The following is a 25,011-nucleotide window of genomic DNA, read 5'->3' as shown; positions in this document are numbered from 1 at the left end:
CTGTGGTAGGAGTGGAAGGACTCCTCCAGTTCTGACCCTCCAGTACTCTCCTGGCCAGTCTCACTAAGCTGGGAGCTGGTCTGGCTCAGGTTGCCTGATGACCCAAAGCGACTACTTTCCACTGGACTACAAAGGTGAGAGAGAAGTAAGGAAAATATTCAATGTCGGAACGCATTTTTTTTTTTTTTTTTCGGATCACAACTTTGTGAAAGACTATTTCTAAATATTATTGTGGTTTATTTTTTTTCCTCTAGCTCTATAACTCCACATTAGATAAGTGGGGATTGTTACATAAAAGTAATTCTAAGTACTTCTTCATTTTAGAATGTTTTGATGCTTTTTATATTGAAACAACCAACACAAGTAATAGTTTTTAAGATGTAATAATCCCCTCCCATCTACTAAGAATTATATGCAAACATTATTTTAACTATTGAGCAAAAGTTTTTATTAATAACCTCTCTAAATTCTAAATTGGTATAGTATACACACACCACATCATGCCCTAAAAAGACCCAACCTTGCAGGGTGACTGTTGCATGTTGGAAAATAATGAAAATGTGCATTATACACTGCATATGCTTTTTCTACATTAGAGTTGCATTTTTAAATAGAAATGGCACCTATAAGAGTAGGCTCTATTTCGTGGTGTGAGGAATAAATTCCCCTGTTGCTGCTAGTCCTAAAAAGAATATATTTCTCCACACACTTACATCTGCATAATTCATTGTCAATGTCAATCCTTTCACCTGTCCACAGGACAGAACACATATAAAGGGTGTTTGATGGTAAGTAAGCTCGTGGAGACGTGGGGTTGAAGAACAGATGGATGTAGACAGTAAAATATGCAGAGATGATCTGTTTGTTTGAAATTGAAAGTGGTATTTAAAAGCCACCTTCCTTTTAAGAGGCTGAATGCAGATTAGATATAATGTTTATGTTTCTGGGTTGAATGGTAAGGATTTACATAATGTGATTTATGTTATTTTTTACACATAACTGTAAAAATAATTTACACCATATAAAAATAAAACACAACTCAGAATTCCATGCTCAAACTAAATTTACATGATTTATAATGTCATGCAGTCATGCTAATATTTTAACCTATAAGTGTGTCTCTTTACAAACTAAAGAGGAAACAAAATGTGTCAAACAGTTGCTGAGACATATGCTGAGGATATAACTAGTTGATTTGCAAGTGCAGAACTACTGTATCAGAACTACTACAATCAAAATGAGTATCTTTTGAGGATAGAAGTTCAAGCGAACCATGAATCAGTATCATAGCACACAAAATTGTTTCTCTTTGATGAACCAATGAATTATTATTAGTATGTTCGCTTGTGAATTGCCCATGAATATATAAATATGTAAATTTTGTTTTGGAATTCTGTTTTGAAATTACATGGAAAATGATGTAGATACTACACACAAAATACCCATATCAAATAAAACACAAACACACACACACAGTACATACACACAAACTAAATATTAAATTCAAATAGTGGGGATGGATTGCTGAGCTGAACAGGGAATATATTTGTTTCAAAATGTCAATGCATCATAAATGGTGAGGGGGAATACCATTTATTATGCTTCTACTAGCCTTTTTGTATTCAATTGATCCTTCTTGCACTGGTTGTCCAGCTGCACTCCAGAGGTAGGACCTGCAGAGGGGTATGTTTCTACAAGCGCTTCCTTCTCCTTTGGGGACAGGGAGGCTGAAGGATCTACTTCAGGAGTGGAGATGCAAATCTGGGGGTTTACTATATCATCTGTGGAACCTACCGATTCAGTTTTTTGGGCATCAGATGTTTGTACAGTATGTGTTTGACCACTTGTTGGCTTGTTAGTTTTGGGTTGAGATGTTACAACTGGGACAGCTTGTGGCTTGGGTGGCTCTGCCTGCCAAGGAAAACCTATTTTTGTTCCAAATAATGAAGTGGAGGGTGGCTCTTGTTTTCCGGCAACATCTTTTTCCTCTTGAAATAAGCCTCCAGAAAAGGCTTTTAATCCTGAAAACAAACCGCTCACTCCTTCTGTTTGAGGCATTGATGGAGCACCTGATGATGTTGTTGATGAAAATAGGGATCCAAGAGATTTCCCTGTGTCACTCTGTGTTGATATAAAACCAAACAGAGACTTAGCTTGAGGTGGCTCTTCATTGTTGGGCAACTGATTACATGGATGAGCTATATGAGTCTCTACTTCTTGGGTTTCAGGTGGGACCGATTTGTCACTTCCTTTACTTTCAGGGTCTCCTTTAATGACCATGGGCTTCTCATGTATAATCTCTCCATCAACAGCTGGTTCCGTTTTTTCAGTGTTTTCTACTTGATGGGTGGGATCACATGAAGTGCTCATTGAAGTACTTGAGACAGCAGAGGTTTCTATACAAACTGCCTCAAATGCCATCGCACTACTACTTGTTAGGCTACCAGATTCAACTTGCTTGTTATCTGGTGGAGTTGACTCCACTATTTTATCTGTGCTAGTCCCAGTGCCAGATGGAGACACTTTTGGTGTCACACTTTCATTCTTAATCTGTGACTGTGGAGTAGTGCCATGCATTGGCTTGGGTTCAGCTGGCATCGTTTCAGATGGCTTAGGTGGTTGTCCCATACCCCCAAAAAAAGATCCGCCTATGCCGCCAAGTATTGATGCTCCAGTCTGTGATCCTGCAGTATGAGCAGTGACTCCACCAAACATTCCTCCAAGTAAAGAACCACCAGGCTGTGCTGTTGCTGCAGATCCTCCAAACATCCCACCCAGTAACGATCCACCAGTCTGGGGACCTACAGACTTGGCAGCTGATCCTCCTCCAAACATCCCACCTAACATTGACCCTCCAGTTGTGGGGGCTGTGGTTTGAGGACCAGACTGAGGAGCAGACCCCTTAAATAAACCTCCTAGTAATGATCCCCCAGTCTGGGGGGCTTCTGACTCAGTGTTGGACCCTCCAAAAATACCCCCTAATAGTGATGCTCCACTCTGACCAGTAGCACCTTGGGGTGCCATTCCTCCAAAAAGTGATTTATTCTGCTGTTGCTGAGGACCGTCAGTGGGAGGAACTGTTGGTTTGAAAAGGGAGGACATAAAGCCTGTAACTGTATCTGCTGCTGAGTCGCCAAGAGATTTATCTGGCTCTGGAGGCTTTTGTTGTCCCTGGACTACAGTACTGGCTGACTGAGTCGCTGGCGTATCCTTTTCTACTTTAGTTTGTATTGTATCTATACTCAGCTGGCCACTCACAAGCTCTTTTCTTGCAAGTTGTTGTTCTTCTGCACAGATTTCAGATTCTTTAGAATGAATATCATTAGCTAAAGTAGTTGGCTTGTCAGCATTTTGGCAATGAACGTCTGTGACATTTCCATCAGTTTTGGGTAGACTTGCCTCAAGACACTGCACTGTACTGTCAGGCCGCTGTAGTGTTCCTGGCTGCTCTTTGCTTTCGGAAGCAATATCAAGTAAAGACGTTTCAGGACCAGTAAGAGCTGGAGTAGTTTTATTGTCATCACTAGGTTTTGGTAAAACATCTGAAGAAAACAAAACATCTGAAGAACTGTGGGTTAAAGCTGTAGTTGAAGTTTCCTTGGCATCATTGGATGTTGGTATATCTGTTGTAGTAGGTGTTGCAGGTGGAACAGATCCTCTGAGCATACCAAGCAAACCTTTATCAGGTGTCTCATTAGACGCTGAAGCTCCAGGTAAAATGTCACTCAGAAGAGATGTAGCAGTCCGTGCAGGAGCTGTTTGAGAAGATGATCCTTCAAAAATACCTCCCAATATAGAGCTACTATTTGGGGGCGCTGAAGTTTGGGTAGCAGCCCCACCAAACAATCCCCCAAAGGACCCACTAGTCTGAGGTGCTGCTGTTGAAGCTGTTGATCCTCCAAAAATACCACCCAAAATAGACCCTGCAGTCTGAGATCCAGCGGCCTGGGAAGCAGATCCACCAAATAACCCTCCGAGTAAGGATGGTCCTGCCTGAGGGCCTGCTGTCTGTTGAGCAGATACTCCAGTCTTAGCGGGGCCAACTTGAGGAGCAGCCTGAGGAGTAGATCCCCCAAATAAACCACCTAGTAATGACCCCCCTGTTTGAGAAGCTGCTGTTTGGGGTGAAGAGCCTCCAAACATTGACCCTAATAGAGAATTTCCAGGCTGAGAAGATGACTGAGGAGCAGAACCTCCAAACAGAGACAACAAACCTTTGGCTGATGGGTCCTTTGGGCCTGATGATCCAGGGGCCGACCCTGTAGGTGTAGGACCTATCTGGCTAGAACTATGTTCAGTGCTGGGGCCAGAAAATAATGAAAGCAAACCTTTTGCTGGATTGTCTGAATTTAATCCTGCTTGTGAGAATGAAGCGTTTGGGCCTGATCCACTGAACATAGACAGAAGGCCAGAAGCTGGCGGTTCTTTTGAGGGAGCAGGATCTTGGGGAGCACCTTCTGTGCTCATTTCCTTTTCAACAGTGACACATTCAGAATTTGACTTTATGGATGCAAGATATGTAGCATCTACAGTAGTATCAGTGGATGGGCTAGAATGCACTTCACTTGGTATTTCACTGGTAGCCGCTGGCACTGGCAAATGGCTACTGGAAACAGATGACATTTGGGAAGAACCTTGTGCTTTTGGTGGCTCTCTAGTATCACTAACAATAGCTGATGATGCATTAGGAGTTTGTTGTGGAGGTGACACAATATCATTAAAAACAGAGAGTATACTCTTTGCAGGTTCTTTGGGTGCTGCAGTCACTGGGGGAGTAGATACATGTGCACTTCCCCCAGCTCCTGATGTTTGAGGAGTACTGGGGCCACTAAACATGGAGAACAAAGCTTTTCTTGGACTTTCATTAGAGGTAGACAGGCCACCGAATATTCCCCCAAGAACAGAGGTGGCGGGCTGCCCTTGTGCTTCAGGCTGTGTTTGTGGTTTAGATTGTGTCTGAGGTTCCACTTGTAGTTGAGTTTGTGATTGGGCCACTCTTTGTTGAGATAATGATGTTGGTGGCTGAGGTTGTGGGGGACTGGGATCACTAAACATTGACAACAGTCCCTTCATTGGGCTTTCAGTTGAATTTGATGACCCAGGCTGAATTCCCCCTAAAAGAGATCCTGTTTGGGGTTGCTGTTGGGGGCTGGGACCACCAAACATTGAAAAGAATCCTGTGTTTGGGGGGTCTTTTGGTGGAACAGTTCCCTGTTGTGGTACCTCAGCAACAGGCTTGGTTTGAGGGGGAGGATGAGGCTCAGCAGGACTTGATCCTCCAAACATTGATAATAAACTTCTACCAAGGGATTCCTGTTGAGAAGGTTGTGGAGCTGCACTTGGTGGATGTGTCTGTGGCAAAGGCCCAGTTTTAGGTGCAGCCTGCGGAGGATTTGGCCCACCAAATATTGACAATATACCTTTACCGAGTGATTCTTCTTGTGGAGCTGTAGCTGATGCAGATGATTGTGGTGTGGGTCCAGATTGGGCAGCTGCTGTTGATCCGGTCAGCATTTCTCCAATTGAAAATCCAAACAGTCCACCAGATGGTTTAGTTCCTGCTTCATGTTTTGTCTGTTCTGTACCTGGCACAGTTTGTGATCGGCTTGTAGCAGGGACGGTGGAAGAACTGTGAGAAAATGCTTGGGATGTACTTTTGTTTGGAGTCTGGCTCTGTGTGGGCTGTGAGGTACCACTTTGGTCCATTGTTTTTTGTCTCTGTATACCCTTAGCTCTAGATACTGAGGTCAGTGAACCCTCTGTAACACTAGGTTTCATTTGCTGTTTCTGTGGTGGAGATGGTTCAGAACTAAATAGGCTGCTAATTGATCCAAAGAGATTTGACACTCCTGTAGCCTCTTTATTTGTAGGAACATTGCCTGGTAAAGAAGCAGTGCTGCCAGTTTTGCTCTGCTCATTGGTCTGAGAACTTTTCTGGGGATCTGGCATGGATTCTTCTATTCCCACTGCAGATTTCAGAAAGTTCATCAAGCCTGCCTGCTGTTCAGATGGTTTCTCCACTGGTGTATCCACTGGCTTCCCAGCTGTAAGTTGTCCAGGTGGTCCAGGTTTAATACAATATTCTTTTGATCCTAAAGGCGCTGGGACACTGGGCTGGGTTTGTGGGGTTGCTTGTTGTACCATGGTAGTCTGACGTGAAAGCCTAGGTTTCTGTGAAGCTGTATGTGATTGAATTGAGGGGGGAGTCACTTGAGCAGTTGTTTGTACTGTGGGCAAACTTATTTTCTGTGTGGTAGCTGGTGCCTGAATTTGTTGTTTAACAATTAGATCTGGCTGAGTCACATCAGCAGTAGATTCCTCTTTGATGATCTTTGACTTTAGGCTTTGGAAACCTGATGCAAAAATGCTCTTTGAATTTTTATCAGGAGCTTCACAGGAGGATGTGCTAGTTTTGTTTAACTCTACCTGTGATGTTTTGCCCACAAATGAGGAGATGAGGGAAGAAATATTTTTGACTTGACGATTAGGTAGTTCTTCTCCTGGAGAAACTCTCTCCCTCCATTCATTCTCTGATACATCATCTACATGCTTCACTGTTACTCCAGTGGATGAACGCCGCCGTTGGCGAGGCTGGTAACAGTTGTGAAATAGCGGTTGATTGGAATTTGCAGTCGAAGCGTTTAGGGAAACAGCAACCTTTTGAGCAAGAAATGTCTTCATTTCCTGGTTGTTCCAATATGGGGCGGTGGTGTCTTTATTACGACAGGAAAGGTCAATAACATCTTTGCATTGGTCTTCATTGATATAACTGTGCTGTCTTGGATCTATTCTGACTTTGTTTAATCTGTAAGATGTGAAATCTACACCTTGTTGCCCTTGTGAGAGAAATGAATTTTCATACATTTGAGAAAACTGCTCAAGATTTAAATTCATGATCTGATTTCCTTTTCTGTAGGCAGCAGACAAATCTAGGGGGGCATTAAGAAGCTGAGAATCACTGTGATCTTGACCAGGTAGCCAAAGAAGCTCGTCCTCATTGTAAAGCGGAATTTTAAAGCCACACACTGAAACCATTTCACTGTTTAGCCAAGCACTGGGAAAACCATCTAATTTCTGCGCATTTCCCCAAGACTCGTCTTCAGGGGCACAAGCATACACATATTCACCTGCTGCATCTGTAAGCAAGGCATAAATGTACTCATGATCTGTGTAAACAAAGTAGCCACAGTCACCATATTCTGCTGGCCACCACATTCCTTGCTCTAAAAGTGCAAGCCACTGCTGATACCACTCAGTGTCTTCCAGGTACAGAGAGTCTTCCGTCTCAGTTTTAGGATTCGGAGGACAGCTTGAATCTATTGGTCTATTAAAATTAAATTGACTCGGATGCAAAATGCCATCCGTATGAAAGTTTTGTAGGACTGCTTTATCCATTCCATATTGCCAATTAGCCGAATAAGATAAGGTTGGTGCAGTCTCCTCATAATAACCTTCATGATATGAAACCCCATTCAAGCTGTAAGTGCTGCCATCATTAAACGAGTGCCATTTCCCAAACTTTGCATTACTCTGTTTATTGGTTAAGTTCAATGCACCCTCCTCATTATGTGAATAGTTTAGGTTTCCCAAGTCTTCATGGCTGTTCCATAATTTCCTCTTGGGATATGGATCATCATTCCTATGTCCCTCAAACTGATATGGTTGAATTTGCTCTTGGCAAACAACACCTTGCCATGGTGTGGAAGGGTTAAATGGCTGGTATGTATTGGAGGAGCTGCAGGGAAAAGCAGATGCCTGTAATGACATACCTTCACAACTCTGTCTATACACTTGATCCTCTGCCTGGAATTGATAATTCAGTGACTCATTCTGAAACTGCTGCCAGAGAGCACTTTCACGGATCCACTGGTTTTCATCATAGGAGGGACTTGTTCCATAAGGGGACAATTGACCATGGTAAAAGCTTTGCTCTGTTGCTCCATACAAGGATGAAGTGCTTCCACCAATACATGGCTGCATGTTGATTGCTGAGAAAGGTGTATGGCTTTGCAAAAGGGAATGGATATTTCCTGTACTATAAGACATTGGGGGAACTGACTGAAGTGAGCCAGAATAATTTAACTGAGATACATTACCTGTGCTAATTGATGAGTATGTTGCTTGACTCTGAAGAGATCTTGCAAAAGTAGCTGAGGTTCTTAAGTCTAAACTCTCTGTATTAATTGAGACAGGTGCACTGATAAAAGCGTGTCTGCTTTGTCCTGGATTGAGAGAATATTGGACAACTCTTTGACAGTTGTCCCTTCCAAAGTCTGAAGAAGCACATTTTAACATGCCTGAATGTAACTCTGTGAAGTTATTTGAGGGTGTCTGCGCTGTAATCTGACCTGAAGTGTCTGCTTGTTTAGGAGTACAAGGGTCCTCAGTTACATTTTTGCTAAACAGTCCAGATAAAAACCCTTGCTGGGCAGGTCGTAGAATCCTCTTTCTTTCCTCTTTCTCTGCATGTTCTTGTGAGGATTGTTGTGTTACATTAGTTTGCAACTGGTTTTGTAGTGGGGTTGTCATAGCGACTGTGTAATTATTGGCTTTTTGATGCAGCGATTGTCCTGTTGATGTCTGACAGGTTGAGGTAATGTTTTCAGATGATTTAGTTAACTTGTTAAACAACCCTGAGAGCACTCCAGATTGACTTGCTGTCTCCACCTGTGTTTCAGCAGTCTGGCTGCTTGGCACTTGGATTTGTTGTTGTGTCTCATGAATGACTTTGGGCTGCTGCTGTTGAGCCATATTTTCTGAGGAGGATTTGAATAATCCAGAAAGCAGACTTGCTTGAGTTGTTTTTTGTGTTGAGCTGTTTTGTAGTTGGTTTTGGTTGGAAATTGGTATATTACTTGCCCGTGGTTGCTCATGGCTGGATTTACTTGGCATAATTCCGTGCTGTTGAGCTGATGGGTGTTGTTGTTCCTTTATGTTGTCGGCTGAAGCAAATTTAAAAAGACCAGATAAAAGACCACTTTGTTGGGATGGTGGTCGCTGGAGTGGAACGGTTTGTTGTCGAGTAAAGCCTGGTTTACTCGTCTCCTGTTGGACAACTTGCTGACTTGATGCTCTATTCTTGAGATGAGGCCCTTGGTTTGGACCTAGAATATTCTGTTGGTTGAAAGCCTCTTGATTATGTTGAACACTGCTTTGTTGGTGCTGCAATGTTTGGCTGCTTGAAACATTCTCAGAGGATGCAAATTTAAACAAGCCAGACAACAGCCCCTTTTTCTGTGATTGCGTTTGCTGAGTTTCATCTGAAGTCTGCTGCTGACAAGAGGAATTTCCAGGGATGTTCCCCTGATTTGCAGCTTCAGAAGGCTGTACATTTTGTGGTATATTTTCTGTTGATGAAAACTTCGATAGCCCTGAGACAAGGCCTCCAATCCGTGGTACTGAAGAACTTTGTTGTGGGGGAAGGTGATTAGGAAACTGTGGGGGATTACTGCTCCTGGGTGGTTGATTGTTATGGGAAGCCTGCTGTGGCAAATTGCCAGATAGGTCACTGGTAGAGCCAAATTTAAGAAGTCCAGATAGCAGTCCTGCCTGTTTGGGTTGATTAGAGCCCATGTCCTCAGTCGAGCTCCCTTTAAAAAGACCTGTCAAAAAACTTTGTGATTCAGGCTGATTGGGAGCTTGATGCTGCGTTCCATGAGGGGTGGCTATTGGTTTCTGATTTGATGTGTGTTCTGCATGTGAGCCACATGGCACTTTGCTGTTCTGACATTGCTGATCACTGGGTAAATTCTGACTCGAACCAGAGGGAACTGAGGTAGGGTTAAATATGCTGGAAAACCATCCTTTCTCAGTGTTTTCCTGGGGCACAGTAGAATTCTGTATAAAAGTAGTGACGGTTGCTGAAGTTGAATCATGATACGATTGCACAGGATTTTGTGTGTTCAAGGAGGCACTAACATCTCCACTGGATGCAAACTTTAAGAAACCAGAGAGCATGCCTCCCTCTGCCTTGGGATGTTGCTGAGTGGAGACATTTTCAGAGGAAAGGAAAGGAAGTTTTATCTTACTGCTCAATAATGGGTCCTCCACAGGTCTCTCTAGTTGGGGATCCTCTGTGGACCTAAATACTGGATAAACTGCCACAGGTGGAGCTCCCTGGGGTGGAATGGGGACAGCAGGTGTGATCAATGAACTCAATGATTTCTTGAAAGGGCTAAATAATCCAGTGCTTGCTGATTGGGTTTGGCCAGTCGACCTTGCTGGAATAGGCACATTTTCTTGTTTGTAAATCATTGGATTTGTTCCACCATGAACATTTTCATCTTGTGTTTGTTTCCAATTTTTCGCTTGCGATGAACTTCTTAATTTTTCGGATTTGTCTTCTCCTTCTACGGTCACTGACTCTTTACCTTGATAACCACATTTCTCATGCCATTGTGTATGGCCTTGAGAATATGTTGACGTTGGTGCCTGTTCAGTTGAGTTTTCATTATTCCCTGCTGAAAAAAGCTTTAAAGGATTGAATTTTCCCAAGACTGAGTTTCCTGGAGCACCTTGAGGATTGGTTACAAACTTGAGTGTGTCTTCCTTTGTACTTGTTTGAGTGTTTGTTTCTTGATTATGACCTTGTGTCTTGGCAACATGTGGTGGCTGAGAAGGCAAAGAACTTAATGATTTTTCATGATAACTTTCTACTGGAGATATAACAGCTACAGGAGCTGAGCTATTTGATTTAGGAATAAAGGACAACAGTTTTGTTAGTCCAGCTTGGTTGGAGGGTTGTGTAGATGGTGCTTGGGGAGATGGGACAGGCTGTTTGGGGCCTCCTCCAACTCTGTCAGTGAGAGAACTAAATAATGAGCTCATGGCACTTTTTACTCCTGAAATGCCCTGATCCGAAGGAGTGTGTGATTGGGGTTCTCCTCTAGGATCCTTTGATGAACTATTTTGGTCCTCTCCAAAAGAATCAGTTCTATAGCTACCCAGAGATGATAGCCTAGATTTGCTTGATTTAGGAAGGGAACCATACTTGCTAATTTCCTCCTCTTTTTCAGCAAGGTATTCAGAAACTGTTTCAACTAGACACTGGAGCTCATCCATAGGGTCTACATATTCATCACTTGGTTCCTCTACAGGAGAAAGCATTGCCTCCGGAGCCCATCCTCCAAGTTTAGCTTTTCCATACTTCTTCTCTCGAGGACCCTGAGAATTGTCTGTGTCACAGGATAAATACCTGTCTTTGTAATGTCTTGCTTTCTCAGTGTGAAAGTCTTCTGCTATGAAGGCAATGTCATCAATATCCTCATCTGCCCCCATAGAAAAGTGCAGATCCTCAGAGCTCTCTAAATCAAAATCAAACCGTGCCCTCATTCTAGCATCTTGCTCTTTTTTGTATGCCACATAATTCTCCAAAGTGTTGTCTAGCTCATTTTTCGCCCACATCCTTGTCTTGTAGAGAAGCCCATTCTGGTATGGCCTGAGGCATGATGTCATATGCTTCTCCTCTTGCTGCATCTCAACGACCTGCCGCATAAACAACTCCCCTCTCTTCTCACGGAGCAGTTCAAGGTCAGAAGGAAAAGCCTCTTCTCTCATTTTGTCTGCCTTTGTACTAAGCAACCCTCCTGGGTCCCTTATCTTTTTCTTACGCCGCCGATCAATAGTTTCATAGCCCTCAGGGTAGGTGGCAGGCTGAAAACCAGTGCGTTGAGAATGTAGACGTATAGAGGAGTGCGACGGCTCAGGGTAGGGTCTTCCCATTCGAAGGATAACATTGTCTTCCTCATCATCCAAGAAGGCACTCAACTGGGGCTTGCCCTGCCCTTTGTATTTTTTTTCCCAATCTTCAACACCCATGCCAGAATCTACAGGTATAATTTTGACTCTTCCTTTCTGGTTTAATGATCTAATTTAGGTTAAGGAATTGATTTAACAAGGTGGTGGGAAAAGATACAGGGACATATAAGAGGAAGCAAACAAACAAGAAGAAAAAATGCAAACACAAGTTAAGCAGTACGATAAATGGAGAAATTAAGACGATAATAGTTTCGTGCAAATGGGAGGTCACAATTCATCTTAGTTATCAATGTTGTAATAATATGACATGATCTTGTAATATTTGATAGCTAAGCCTCACTGAAAACCAATAGCAAATTACAGTGTTACACATTTCAGTGAGCATGGGGTGTATATCCGTAAGTGTGCGAGTGTGTATGCCCCTATGTTTGCATGAGTCTCTGTGAATTCAGATCTTTGTAAATCCCTACAGCAACATGCTTATCAGCACTTCAACACTCAACAGTGTTCATGAGAACTGCATGCTTCAGTAAATCACAACCATATGGCGTACACTGAACACGTTTTTAATCACCAAAGTAGTGTGTGTGTGTGTGTGTGTGTGTGTGTGTGTGTGTGTGTGTGTGTGTGTGTGTGTGTGTGTGTGTGTGTGTGTGTGTGTGTGTGTGTGTCATTGACCCACTCCCTCCATGTGTGACAGAGGGATTTCCTCAGTGATATGGCTAAACCAAGTTCAGAGCCTTTCAAACTACCAGGAACTTTAACCAACACAACAGACCCTCAAGACAAAAAGAAACACGAACAATGAGCTTTCCCTGGCTGTAATCCCTTTTTTTCTGATGTAGAATTATCCGGATCAACTTCCTATCAGTCCACACAGGCAGATTTGCAGCAGTCTCACTAGTACATATGTAGTTCAAGACAATCCACAAGTGCACAAAAGTAGATTCCATGCACTGAGACCATTTGTCTCATTGACCAAAATTGGCCTCAAAACAGCTGTGTACTGGCAATAATAACAACAACAATAACAATGTATTATTATTTCTATAGCAATAGTATCACTGATATTGTCTTTTTCTCTTACATTGAAAATTATGTATTTACATTGAAATAATGCTTTTCGTAACAGTCACCACACACACTTTTAGCCATCTCATGGCTAAAAGTGTGTGTGGTGACTGTTATTCCACTATTTGTTGTCATTCTGACAACAAATAGTGGAATATGCCTTGTGATGTGCAAGGACAACCACAATAATAAATGAATGCACTTAAGCATCTAGGCTGGAGATACAGGGTGTGACAAAATCCATTTCACCTCAAGAGTACACCTGCAGATCCCTCCTGGGCAACTGAAGCAGCTGAATAAACCTACCCTAATCTACTGCGGCACATAGGAAAGCCAGTTCCTGGAAAAAAAATTAAAGTACAAAGGTCCAGCTGGATTCTTGGTCAGGCAAAACTATGCGAGAGAAAAAAAAAAAAAAAACAAGATGCATGGGAATTAAAATGACTACTTCTGCCACTGTAAATCTGAAAGTGGATGTCTGTTACATCTATTTCATAGAGAGAAATGAAATACTGTGAGGGAATTTATGAGTGAGTTTGAGTAAGCGAGGGTGTCAGTACAGTTCAGAAGAAAACATTTGCTCTTTTTACAAGTAAATTGTTGAGATAAATTTAACCTTGAAATCCAACCTTGCTGAAACTTGTACTGTGTGCGACTGTGTGAGAAAGTCAACGTTTCATCTAGAGTGAGCGAGTCTCTGTGGATACTCTGTCTACCTGGTTCCTCTCTGGTCCCTGTAGTCCAGGTCCAAACTGTGGACAGAGTCTGTGCAGGAGTCTGGGTGGTGGAGCTGCTGCTGCTGCCGAGGCCCCATGGGATACTGGTGCACGGAGGAGTTGGGCTGAGCCGTTGTGTGGTAACGCGGAGGCAGACTGTTACTCGTCTCACTGCGGTAGTCACTATCCCGGTCGTCAACAGCACTGTCCTGGTCATCCAGAGCTACAACAGGCAAGCAGGGTGAGCAGAATAAATGAAACCTTCCTGAAACATTAGGTAAGTTTGTTTCCTGTGACAGCAAGCTTTTTTTTTTTTTTTTTTTTTAAATCAGCATTAACCCATGTCAAAGCTGAGGATGCATCCTAGCTTTAATGTTTTCCTATCTGGACAAAACTGTTGAGGAGCTGAAGAAATAAACAAACGGGGGTCAGCGGATGCTAGGTTAATAGGGAGGCTGTGAGGGATTTCACTTTCAATAGGCTATAGGCCCTATATGTGCAAGCTGATCTGTTAAATGGAAGACACTGAACTGCTCTTAATCAGCATTTGTATGTAGATACTACGGTTGTTGTTGTTGTTGTATCATCAATGCATAGAAAGATACAGAATTCACGGATACAGCTATAGAAATCAAATCTACATCCGCATTACCCTTACTTCCAACAGTTTGATGGGGTTTTTATTGAATAACTTCAACACTTATAATAACAGACCAGTGTTGCTCATAAGAAGAGCACTTATATAAACCCCTTTTTGAAAGTGACTTCGTGCACCCCAACAATGACCGATGGAAAGCTGTTTCAAGCGCTAACCATGAGTTTATCTTTTCAAAGAGATAAAGTGAGAGGGTGAAGGACGAACTGATACTGCTGGTATCTGGGAGGACAATAAAAATGCCCAGGTGATATTTACTTTAGCAAAGTTTCAATCCGTTTAATGAATCAAATGAACCCTACACACTTTAAGATTTGATAAGGGCTCTGTTTAGCAGACTTTCAGAAATATTTATATTGGTATCGCTGTTCATGTCCAAATATGTTTGAGCTCAGTATTCTCATTGAATTCAAACAAAAGAAGACGCATGGAGCTCAATTTCAGGGACAGAGGAAAAAAAGTGCATGTTAAGATAGGGCTGGGCAATATAGCGAGATTATATCGATATCGTGATATGAGACTAGATATCCTCTTAGATTTTGGATACGTAATATCGTGATATGACATAAGTGGTGTCTTTTCCTGGTTTTAAAGGCTGCATTACAGTAAAGTGATGTACTTTTCTGAACTTACCAGACTGTTCTAGCTGTTCTATTATTTGCCTTTTCCCCAATTAGACATTATGTCTACATTACTGATGATTATTTATCTAAAATCTAAGTGTGAAGATATTTTGTTAAAGCACCAATTGCCAACCCCAGAATATCGCCACAATATCGATATTGAGGTATTTGGTCACGAATATCTTGATATCTGATTTTCTCCCTATCGCCCAGCCCTATGTTACGATGAGTTGTCCTAACTCTCCTATTCTAGGATGTGTGCTAAACCAATAATTTAAGGATAAAGTATACATGGGTAATGAGAATTGCATGACATCAGCACAAAGCATAAAAAGAAAAACAGCAAGAGCAGAAATGGAAGTAAGAAAGGCCAAAAGGGGGTTTAGGGAAATCACTGAGGAAAATCAAGTGTTAAAGAGTAAAATAATGACACTAAAATGCATGGAAACCTTATAGACTATATGTTATTGGGGAATACGGGGCATTGGGACATGCAGAGGGCACTGAGGATTGGCCAGGGGGAGAATTACATCAAAGTGTTTTGTTGTTTTTTTTACATACTCAGTGGGTCAGCCCATCCGAAATAGTTGCCTGGTGAAAGTGCAGACGTTACAAGTGAGAGGTACAGTCAGAGGAGGCAGGGGTTGTGAAAACAAAAGAATAGTCCCCGTATTGTAATAGTGGGAGGATGAGGGAACCCCATCAGTGGTTCTCAGAGTGGAAAACAAACTGACACAACAGTGAGAATATTTAACATGCATGTGGGCTCTTGGTTATGTTTGTAGAAAAAAATATAGACGGAACTTGAAATGTTTAGTCTTAATTTTCAACTCTGATGAAGAGGATAGCAACTGTTACTACATTATGTGGCACAACAGGGTTAAGGAAGTGAGAGGAAATAATAATCAAAGCCTTGAAACTACAAGAGTAGAGGACCGGCTCCATCTAGAGGCCGAGAGGAGCACGGGCAGGCACACTCACAGCACTGGGAGGCCGCAAATGGCAGTGGGCGACTCTGAACGTCATCCTGAAGAGGGTACTACAGAGGAGAAAGGGAGAAAAACAGCAGGCATCAAGTATGTTTTTCATGTTGTCGTATTGCTATTCTTACCACAGTAATTCACTCGCACCACTCCATCAGCACTAAAATAAATACAGCAGTTCTGCGTCATTAGCACAAGAAGTGGTAAACAGGAACATACAAGCGCATCCTTTTGAACAAAAGAGTATTGACTTGATTTAATCTGCATACTCAACTGTGAAAAAAAGTAGCATTCAAAGCAGCAGGACATGCAGTGAGTTTATCAGTTTATCACTACAACACACACCGATGCCCTGTTATTTTTTCAAACAGATAAAGGTAGAAAACTCCTTTTAAAAAAAATTGCACTTTACCTCATCATGGATTCTCATGGTATTGATGCGTTCCAGCTTGCCTGTCCAGTACTGTGCCTCATCATCTGGGATGTCTGGTGCCGAAATGCGCACAACAACAAACATACATGAGAACCTGCGTTTGTAGTGTACATCTGGCTCTGTCGGATTTCAAGCATCATGTCGCGGCATGCCATCATAATACATTAATGCCCGTATAATTTCTCATGAGCCTGAGGAATGAGGGAATGAAAATAGTTGGCTGCTGTAGCAATGGCCACAAACTGTTAAGGGAGGAGGATCGGAAACGTAAGGAACATTTTTCACCGTACCGACAGAGAGCCAACGTCCAAAGATACTTCAGAGGAGTCTTGACGGTGATATACCAACAAATTCGAAAGTCATGGTTTCTAACTACTCTATAAATAAACACTTCAAATACTCTATAAGAAGCCCAGTCGTTATCACCACTGTATCATTCAGAGATATAATTCTTTCAGTATGGTAAGTTTTCAAAAGTGCATGGACCTCCTTTCTCATTATCTAATGGCTTTTTTTCCATTACATGGTACCTGCTTGTCTCGCCTCGACTCTACTCGCCTTTTTTGGTTTTGCAGACTACTGATTGGTCGGAGAGAATCGTCACTAATCACTGCGTCCTCATTGCTAGCGACAGAATGGGGGTGTCCTGAACGCAAAATTACGAATCCCACTATGGCCACGCCCAGACCTGCCCTACGAAGCAGGTCAATTGGTTGGGGTTAGGCATTTCACCTCAAGTGGTTAAGGTTAGGGTTAAGGGATTGGTCAGGGGATAGGACCTGTACATGGACGCCTGGCCAATAGTAGTGTGTGAACGCTACTGAAGAGCGGGTCTTGGCGTGGCCATAGTGGGATTCGTAATATCGCGTCCTGAACAATCCCGCCATTTTTAAATAGTGTAGCCAGCTGTGTGTGTGTGTGTGTGTGTGGTTTTTTTTGCTGCCTCCAGCTTCTTTTGAAACAAAATGTGTCTTCTGGTCTTCTCTTACATGCTGAGAATCAAAACAACACACCTTCGACGTTCTGTGTGTGTGTGTGTCGCGTTAGGTCACGGCAGTTCCCTGCGGCGTCGCTATGATGACCAGCCATGCTCCCTCACGCATGAGGCGGTACTAAATCTGCAATGGAAAAAGGAGGACGGGGCACCGCGGCCGAGTCGAGGCGAGCAGAGCAGGTACCACGTAATGGAAAAACGAAAGAGGGCAGTTGTCAGACAAGACTGGGTTGTTCTATTCAGATGAAGCCAAATTGGACAATCAGACTTTTTTTTGTTAGAGCCGCAACCCTCTGGAAATAAAGAACTGCACAACATGCCGCAGTTTTTTTTACAAACCTAATCTACTCAGATTATATTATATTATTATATTAACGTGAGTGTTTAATACTTGTCTGACTGTATCGTTAAACATTGCTAGGTCAAAGTGTAAAATTTCCTCCAGTTTATTATTTCTCTTATTTTCATTGCAACTTCATGATGTAAAAAATGCTTTAATAATTTGCCATTTTTAGTTGGGACGGGACTATGGGTGCAAATTAGCGGTCAAGCTAACCCCGTGCCCCATATTAATAAAAGTAATTTAAAAAGAAGTATCCGATATCAGATACTCTCCCCATTCCCACTTTTCAGGGGGATTTGCGCTGCTCTGCAGGCAGATGCACATTAAAAAGGCCACGCACACAAAAGGCCAGGGCTTCAAAGACACAGCGACCGGCAGCTTTAATGAACGGCTCTGGTAGCACAGAGAGTCACGATGGCCTCCTGCAACCTTGAAAGGTTCTCCTCTCTCCCACTCAGTGGACAGACACCCTGCTTTAACTTTGATGCCTTTTGATCACAAGGCTTGCAGCCTGATATGAAGTGCTGGTAACAGAGATACTGTAGGGAGGACCGTGGTCAAACACAGAGAGCAGGAGGAGCACAGGGGACATTTCACCCTCCAATCATCAAGAGCATTGAATTGTCCCCTGGGAAATTTGTTTTTCAATTAAATTCATTGCATAGCAACTTTTTTTTTTTTTAAATCATGTTAAATCAAGCAATTATCGAGTGTGTAGCATACTGTCTGATCAATGAAACTGAACAGGGTGTGGCTACCACTATGGAAAGCATTACAGCTCTGCTGATCAATATGGTTATATCAGCAATAAACCAAATTACATGTTTTGTGAAAGAGGACTCCCATAATGAGTATCTGTGGACTCTGCTCCACTAGCCAGTTTTTAGCCTCTTTTAGCTCATTGTTTTGGTTTTATGGCTCATTAACTGTATGGTTTGTGCTCAATGCTCTCATGTTTCCAACAGTAGGCAGCAGTTTAAAAAAAATAAAAAAATAAAATAATGCTCAGATAAACCCACTGTACGCTGCCTGACCAGCACTAAACAACAGACAGACAAATGTGGTGACCAGCTGAGGTATAGCAGCTGAAGAGCCAGACATGTGTCTCAGGAGTTGATGGACACCAAACAAGAGCCAAAAGGAGAGTGAATACTGGACTTCTATTTATCAAGCGGACGGAAACACAACTCCAAATTATTGCTAATGTTGCTGAATGTGCAAATAGACAATTGTTTGCTAAAATGTTCCAATTTTAAAGACGATAATAATATATCAGGGTAATGTATCTGTCAGATTGTTGTGGACATCTTCTGCCCCAAAGTGCCCCCCCAAAAAAACACAATCTATGCAGCTTTAATTAAATACATCCTCATACACAGTCCAGAAAACAGTAAGTTGCTAATGATTTTAAACTCAGTCATACTCTATACTTTATAATGTTAGCATTATGTATGTATGTATGTATGTATGTAACACACACACACACACACACACACACACACACACACACACACACACACACACACACACACACACACACACACACACACACACACACACACACACACACACACACACACACACACACACACACACACACTAAAAGCACATTCCTAATGGCTCCTTAATCAGGTTTGCCACAATGGAACAACCTGGCAAAGACCACATGATATTAACTTAACATAAGTTAATAAAGGATGATCTGCCATTGATGAATCACTGTCCTCAATTTAAGCAGTACATAAACTCCTTATTCCCAGTGGAACCAGATAGACTGCATTATACAGTAAGACCATTTTGGAATGATTTAATTTAATTCAGGAATAAATGTGGCCTCACACTCTACTCGTGCATGGTGTCCATGGGGTCCGTATGTGTTTTATTTGAGTTGAGGTGACAGATCATTGCAGGGTTATGCTAGCATAAGACGACAGGACGCGTGGTTACAAGATGTCATCCATTTGTTTTTAGACCGTGCCCCAGGCGAGATAGCTTTATCTGCGTAGCATCATAAAGCAACTGCTGACATTTCAGCAGGAAAACGCGTATGGCCTTTGTGTAACTCAGTGGATCAAGGTTTAACTTGCCGTTACGGTAACCAGAATCATTAATGTGCACCCTACACCGTGCACCCGCTGTTGTCAGAGCTGGTACTTGAGATAACAGCCTGTGGAAATGTCTTAAGCAACCAGTGTGGTTCACTAACTGGAGATTTGCCAAATTCTGTTTAACATGTAACATGCAACTGAAATACAAAGCAACTGGAAAAAAAAAAAAAAAAAAGGATTGGCATATCTCACCAAAAGGCAGCTCGAAGCGAGTGTCCAGCAGGACTCGATGAGGCGTTGGGTTCTTGGTGCCATATATCTCATCCGCTTTCATCAGGACCTCTGCATCCAGACAGATCCAGTCACCGGAGCCCTCCTGCAATTAGGATACATAGTGATTAGGGCTGAACAATTAATCCTTTTCAAATTGAAATTGCGATATGAAAGATTGGGATAAGCTAAGCGTGATTAATCGAACGTGAAGGTTTAGTTTAATGTTTGGCATAACATTTTGCATTCCTGTTTTTATTATAATATTTACTGTTTTATCATAAGGTACATGTTGGATTAATGTTACATACCACAGATCTTTAACAGAAATGTCCTATTTTCAGTGGATTTTTCATTTATTTAACATGACCGTAGAAGGTGCAATATGTAGTTGCTGCTATTGAACTGAGGCATAGCAGAAATGTCAGTTTACAGGAAAGTAGTGTAGTAGTGATGTTTTTTTAATTGGAATTGTTTTTGTTATTATTATAACTTTAGCTTTTGTGCTAACTGTTCTGTGTTTAACTGTTCAATGTCCCATGCTTATTAAAGAAAAAATGCTTATTGCTGGCAATTCACATCTGTTCTGATTCTTTCCTAAGAATGTAGAGCACGTATGATGGTGTTTCATGTTATAATGCTCCATGACATGTTTTATCACACAGTGAATATTTTTTTTTTTTTAATAATCGCAAATTGATTCGTAATCGCAATATCTGGCAGAAAAATCTCAATTTGATTCTTTCCCCAAATCGTTCAGCCCCAATAGTGATATTTACCTATGTTGAGAGTTAGACCTTTGTGTCCATTTTTCTACCTACTCTATGGCATTTCTTTTCTCCAAAAGTAACATATCTCAGGTATTGTATTATTTCTAAGCTAATTCACACGGAAGCCCCATTAAATCTGAATGTCTATGGAGGTAATAGAAAATGTTAAAGTGAAAAACCTTTTTAAAAATGAGTAACAAAATGTAAAAAAAGACCCCCGTTTAATGTATTTTAGGCGCTTTTTTCCAGCATTTTGAAATGAAATCCTTGTTCCCCCCCCATGGATTATGTGATTTGTGTATGGGCGAATATTCTAACCTCCTCTGATTGTTGGATACTCTTCAGAGGAATCCAGGCCGTCCCCACCATGGTGTCCCAGATGAGGCCTTTGTTCCACACCTCAACAATGAGGCCGAGGTCCAGCCGGTTGATCTCACTGGAGGAAAAAGGCGGTATACAGGTATCAGGTAATGTCAGGCTTCCATAGAAACCCCTTCCTGACAAACAGCGGGGGGATTTCAGCCAACAAAAGAGCGGAACAATAGCAGTGTAGTTTAGGGTTTTGTTATCAGAATTTTTAAAAAAGCAATAGAACTCCAGTATGGCATTCAATTCACACTCGATGAAGCCGAAATGTCTCCATAATTACCGCCAGGCCCTACAACTAGCTGATAACAAAAGGCTACTTCCTCTTTTTGTTGTGTATTAGCGGTCATAATCCATTCAAGCTTTGTTTTGTCATTCAACGTGCTATTCAAAGGGCTCAAAAGCAGCTCGATGACAGCAACAAAATGGCATATCAATTTTGAAAGGAGCCACAGGACGAGGGCATTTGCATATTCTCATCTGTGGCAGTTTACAACTATCGACAAGCCGAACAAAAGGGAAGATGAGAGAAAAGATAATCAAAGAGAGCAGCTTATTGAGAGAAGTGCAGGGGAGGGTGTCCAGGTGCAGAGATATAGGCCTTCTAAAGCATGTGTTGAATAAATGTATCCAGCAAGGTATTCAAATCAAACTGTTGCTAATTTCAACTGAGGAGAATCTGTTTGAGGTGCCTTTTTGATTCTATTATCCAATCAAGTAGATTTTTATCATCCATGTCTGTTTAATAAAACACAAATAAAATAAGACAGCAAATCTGCTTTTGTTTGGAATCGTGTACATTTCAGTGCTAAAGCAGCGATGTATTAAGCTGCTTACACACCAACCACACGGCCGACCGTTGACAGAAAAGCCAGTTGAAATGATCAGTCTCCCCGTGTTGGTACAAAAAGTGCCACAGAACACACCAAAGAGACGAGACGTAATACGCCTCCATAACAGCAGGCGGCGCTAATCTGTATTGTTGCCCAAAACAATGAAAACCGGCATCTGATTGGACGAACGCGTCACGTGGGTTTGTTTTCTCCGGAAATTCAAAGCCAGACTGTCATGGCGGCTCATTCAGAATACGATCTCATATTGTACCAAAATAGTTCACTGAAACATGTTTCTGAAAACATTTTAAGCGAGAAATAGGCCATGCAGTTGCTGAATCTGTCTTCATCTCAGCTCAACAAAGGTGAATTTAAAAGATTTTGGTCAGATTTTGAGAGACTCTAGTCACTCTCATTCCGCTCGCCATTTCCGGGTGAGTCCCGACTGCCCTGCCGCCGACTGAACATGTCAGGTTGGCCAAAATGAAGGCCGACAGCCCCCCAGACGGACGACGGCACGGAACACACCGAACAGATTCGACTCGCTGACCTCGCCAGACTGTCCAACAGCCGATAATCTCCTTGGTGTGTCAGCACCTTTAGACTGGGTAAACCCAGTCCGATCTGCCAGCGATTTGACTTCGCCCTGCAGCTCAGGCTGGAAACCTGTACGTTTATCTATCCTGCTTCAGTTACAAATCTGCGGGGACCAATCACAAACTGGCTCATCCACCTGGCGCGCTATTGGTGGGTTTAACACGATGACGACAGAGAAGCGACGGCAAGCAGCTTCTTGTTTACATTCCACATGGCGGCCACCGCAGTGCAGCATCTGTCAGTACCCGATGCGTTCCACCGGCATGATCCGTTCTGCGCATGTGCAAGATGACACGTATGCCATGACGTACGCGCAGATGATAATACCGTTTTACGACCTGCCCAATCTGTTCCACGCTAGCCTCCACCGGGATAGCTAACAGCTAATTCGGCTAACCGCTAGCCGACAGCCTTCAGTCTAAAATAACGCATGCGCAGAACGGATCGTGCAGGCAGAACGGACAGCTAGATTCAGTCTAAAATAACGTTAAGTCAAACATAATGGGAAAAGCAGGCTACAGCTAAATTAAGACTTTACAGTTATAACAATAAAGACAAGTATTGAGTGACTGTATTTTAAATGAGCACAAGTAGAACTGACGTAACAGCTGTTATATATGTTAACGTTTATTTTCAAGTTTTATTTTGAGGGTCTTTTAAAGTTTACATGCTGTCTCAGCTAGCGGTTAGCCGAATTAGCTGTTAGCTAAACTAACGTTAGCCTAACTGTGGAGGCTAACGGCAGACCGCTACAATCAGCTAGCGGTTAGCCAAATTAACCGTTAGCTAAACTAACTTTAGCTTCCCGGTGGAGGCTAACGGCAGACCGCTATAATCACCTAGCGGTCCGCCGAATTAGCTATTAGCTAAACTAACGTTAGCTAGCGTGGGAACAGATTGGGTAGTGTCGTAAATCCTCGTACCACAGCGCATGCGTGAACATCTTGCGCATGCGCAGAACGGATTGTGCCGGTGGAACGGATCGGGTACTGATCCCGTTCATGCCGCTGTCGCTGCTACGTCACCCGGATCGTTGGTCTGATTGGTTCAAGGACTATCCAATTGCGTACAGAGTCATTTTGAACTATGCCCGTTGATCACGCTTCTTGTATACGCCTCTTGTATTGAGTCTTGTGTAGTAGAAAATACAGAGCAGACTCCCCAGACTAATGTTCAGTCTTAAAAGATTGAGCTTGGTCTGGTGACAGCCAGACTAGCGATGTATAGGAGATACAGAAAAATATGGAATTGTGTAAATATACTATATAAAAAAAGAAACATACTGTCACTTTCAACTGCTTTTATATTTTAAGCAAACTTTACATATGCAAATATTTGCATGAACATTAAACGATTTAACAACTAAGACATAAACTGAACAATTTTCACAGACGTGACTAACAGAAATGGAATAATGTGTCCCTGAACAAAAGGTCAAAATCAAAAGTAGCCCTCAGTATCAGGTGTGGCCACCAGCTGCATCAAGTACTGCAGTGCATCTCCTCCTCATGTACTGCACCAGACTGGCCAGTTCATCCTGTACCTGTCCCGCGGGTGTGATATTCGGGTGTACCGATCCTATGCAGGTGTTGTTACACGTGGTCTGCCACTGCGAGGACGATCAGCTGTGCTTCCTGTCCCCCTGTGGCGCTGTCTTAGGCGTCTCACAGTAGGGACATTGCAATGTATTGCCCTGGCAACATCTGCTGTCCTCATGCCTCCCTGCACCATGCCTAAGGCACGTTCACGCAGATTAGCAGGGACCCTGGGCGTCTTTCTTTTGGTGTTTTTCAGAGTCAGTAGAAAGGTCTCTTTACTTTCCTAATTTATTTTTTTTTAACTGTAAACTTAATTGCCTACCGCCTGCAAGCTGTTATTGTCTTTTCAACCGTTCAACAACTGTTCAAACTCTTGACAATGAAGATCTCTAAAGTTATTTTGATTTTTACAAAAGTAGCTTTAAAATACAGTGTCCTGAAAAAGGGATGTTTCTTTTTTTGATGAGTTTATTTTCACCAACTTTGATCTCAGCTGTGGGTTTAAACTATTACAAAACATAAATGACATGACAGATACTGTACTTTGATATTGGCTACTATTTTGCAAAGCATATCAACAGCATACAGGTTGATTTCCTACCTTCTGTTGCACCACCAGGTTCAAATCAAAGCAATACTGTTTTTTGTATTTATTTAATTATTTTTTAAATTAACCAAGTTATGTTAACCATAAAGGAATGGTTCGACGTTTTGGGAAATACACTATTTAGTTTTCTCTCCGGGGGTTAGATGAGATGATTCATCTCTTGGCAAGTCAGCTAATAAACACATTTCCCAAAATGAAACTACTCAAACTATTCCATTCATTCTAAAAAAGCTCTTCCTTGTCGATGCATGAATGGATTTGCCATCCAAATTTTGACGACAGCAACTATTCAACAGGTAACAGACTAGTAATGTTTGTCAGTTCATTTGATTTATTTAGATGCTATCTTTAGACAGTATGCAGAGCATCTTTCAAGCGTATCTAAAAGTCCAGCAGAATTAGAAAGT

The 25,011-nt window shown here is 42.2% G+C and overlaps 1 protein-coding gene across 18 annotated transcripts in view; it reads right to left on the bottom strand.

Moving 5' to 3' along the window:
• Positions 1 to 25,011, bottom strand: part of LOC120545141 (protein unc-13 homolog B-like) — a 96,692-nt gene that overhangs the window by 42,451 nt on the left and 29,230 nt on the right. For 10 of the 18 annotated variants that reach the window (XM_039779194.1, XM_039779195.1, XM_039779189.1 and 7 more), the window contains exons 4-11: positions 20,982 to 21,099; positions 19,876 to 19,999; positions 16,218 to 16,291; positions 15,804 to 15,861; positions 15,384 to 15,413; positions 13,545 to 13,767; positions 1,613 to 11,866; positions 1 to 126 (exon numbers count right to left, since the gene is read on the bottom strand). The exon at positions 1 to 126 is cut by the window's left edge and continues 168 nt beyond it. In XM_039779194.1, coding sequence (XP_039635128.1) covers positions 1 to 126; positions 1,613 to 11,866; positions 13,545 to 13,767; positions 15,384 to 15,413; positions 15,804 to 15,861; positions 16,218 to 16,291; positions 19,876 to 19,999; positions 20,982 to 21,099 — 11,007 coding nt within the window. Of the gene's footprint in view, positions 127 to 520; positions 533 to 1,612; positions 11,867 to 13,544; positions 13,768 to 15,383; positions 15,414 to 15,803; positions 15,862 to 16,217; positions 16,292 to 19,875; positions 20,000 to 20,981; positions 21,100 to 25,011 lie in introns of those variants that run through there. The other 8 variants (XM_039779192.1, XM_039779208.1, XM_039779207.1 and 5 more) reach the window with 5 other exon arrangements.

The sequence above is a fragment of the Perca fluviatilis genome, chromosome 17 (genome assembly GCF_010015445.1).
Source record: "Perca fluviatilis chromosome 17, GENO_Pfluv_1.0, whole genome shotgun sequence".
Taxonomy (NCBI): domain Eukaryota; kingdom Metazoa; phylum Chordata; class Actinopteri; order Perciformes; family Percidae; genus Perca; species Perca fluviatilis.
Note: the sequence above shows the minus strand (reverse complement) of the source record. Positions and strands in the feature narration are given on the sequence as shown.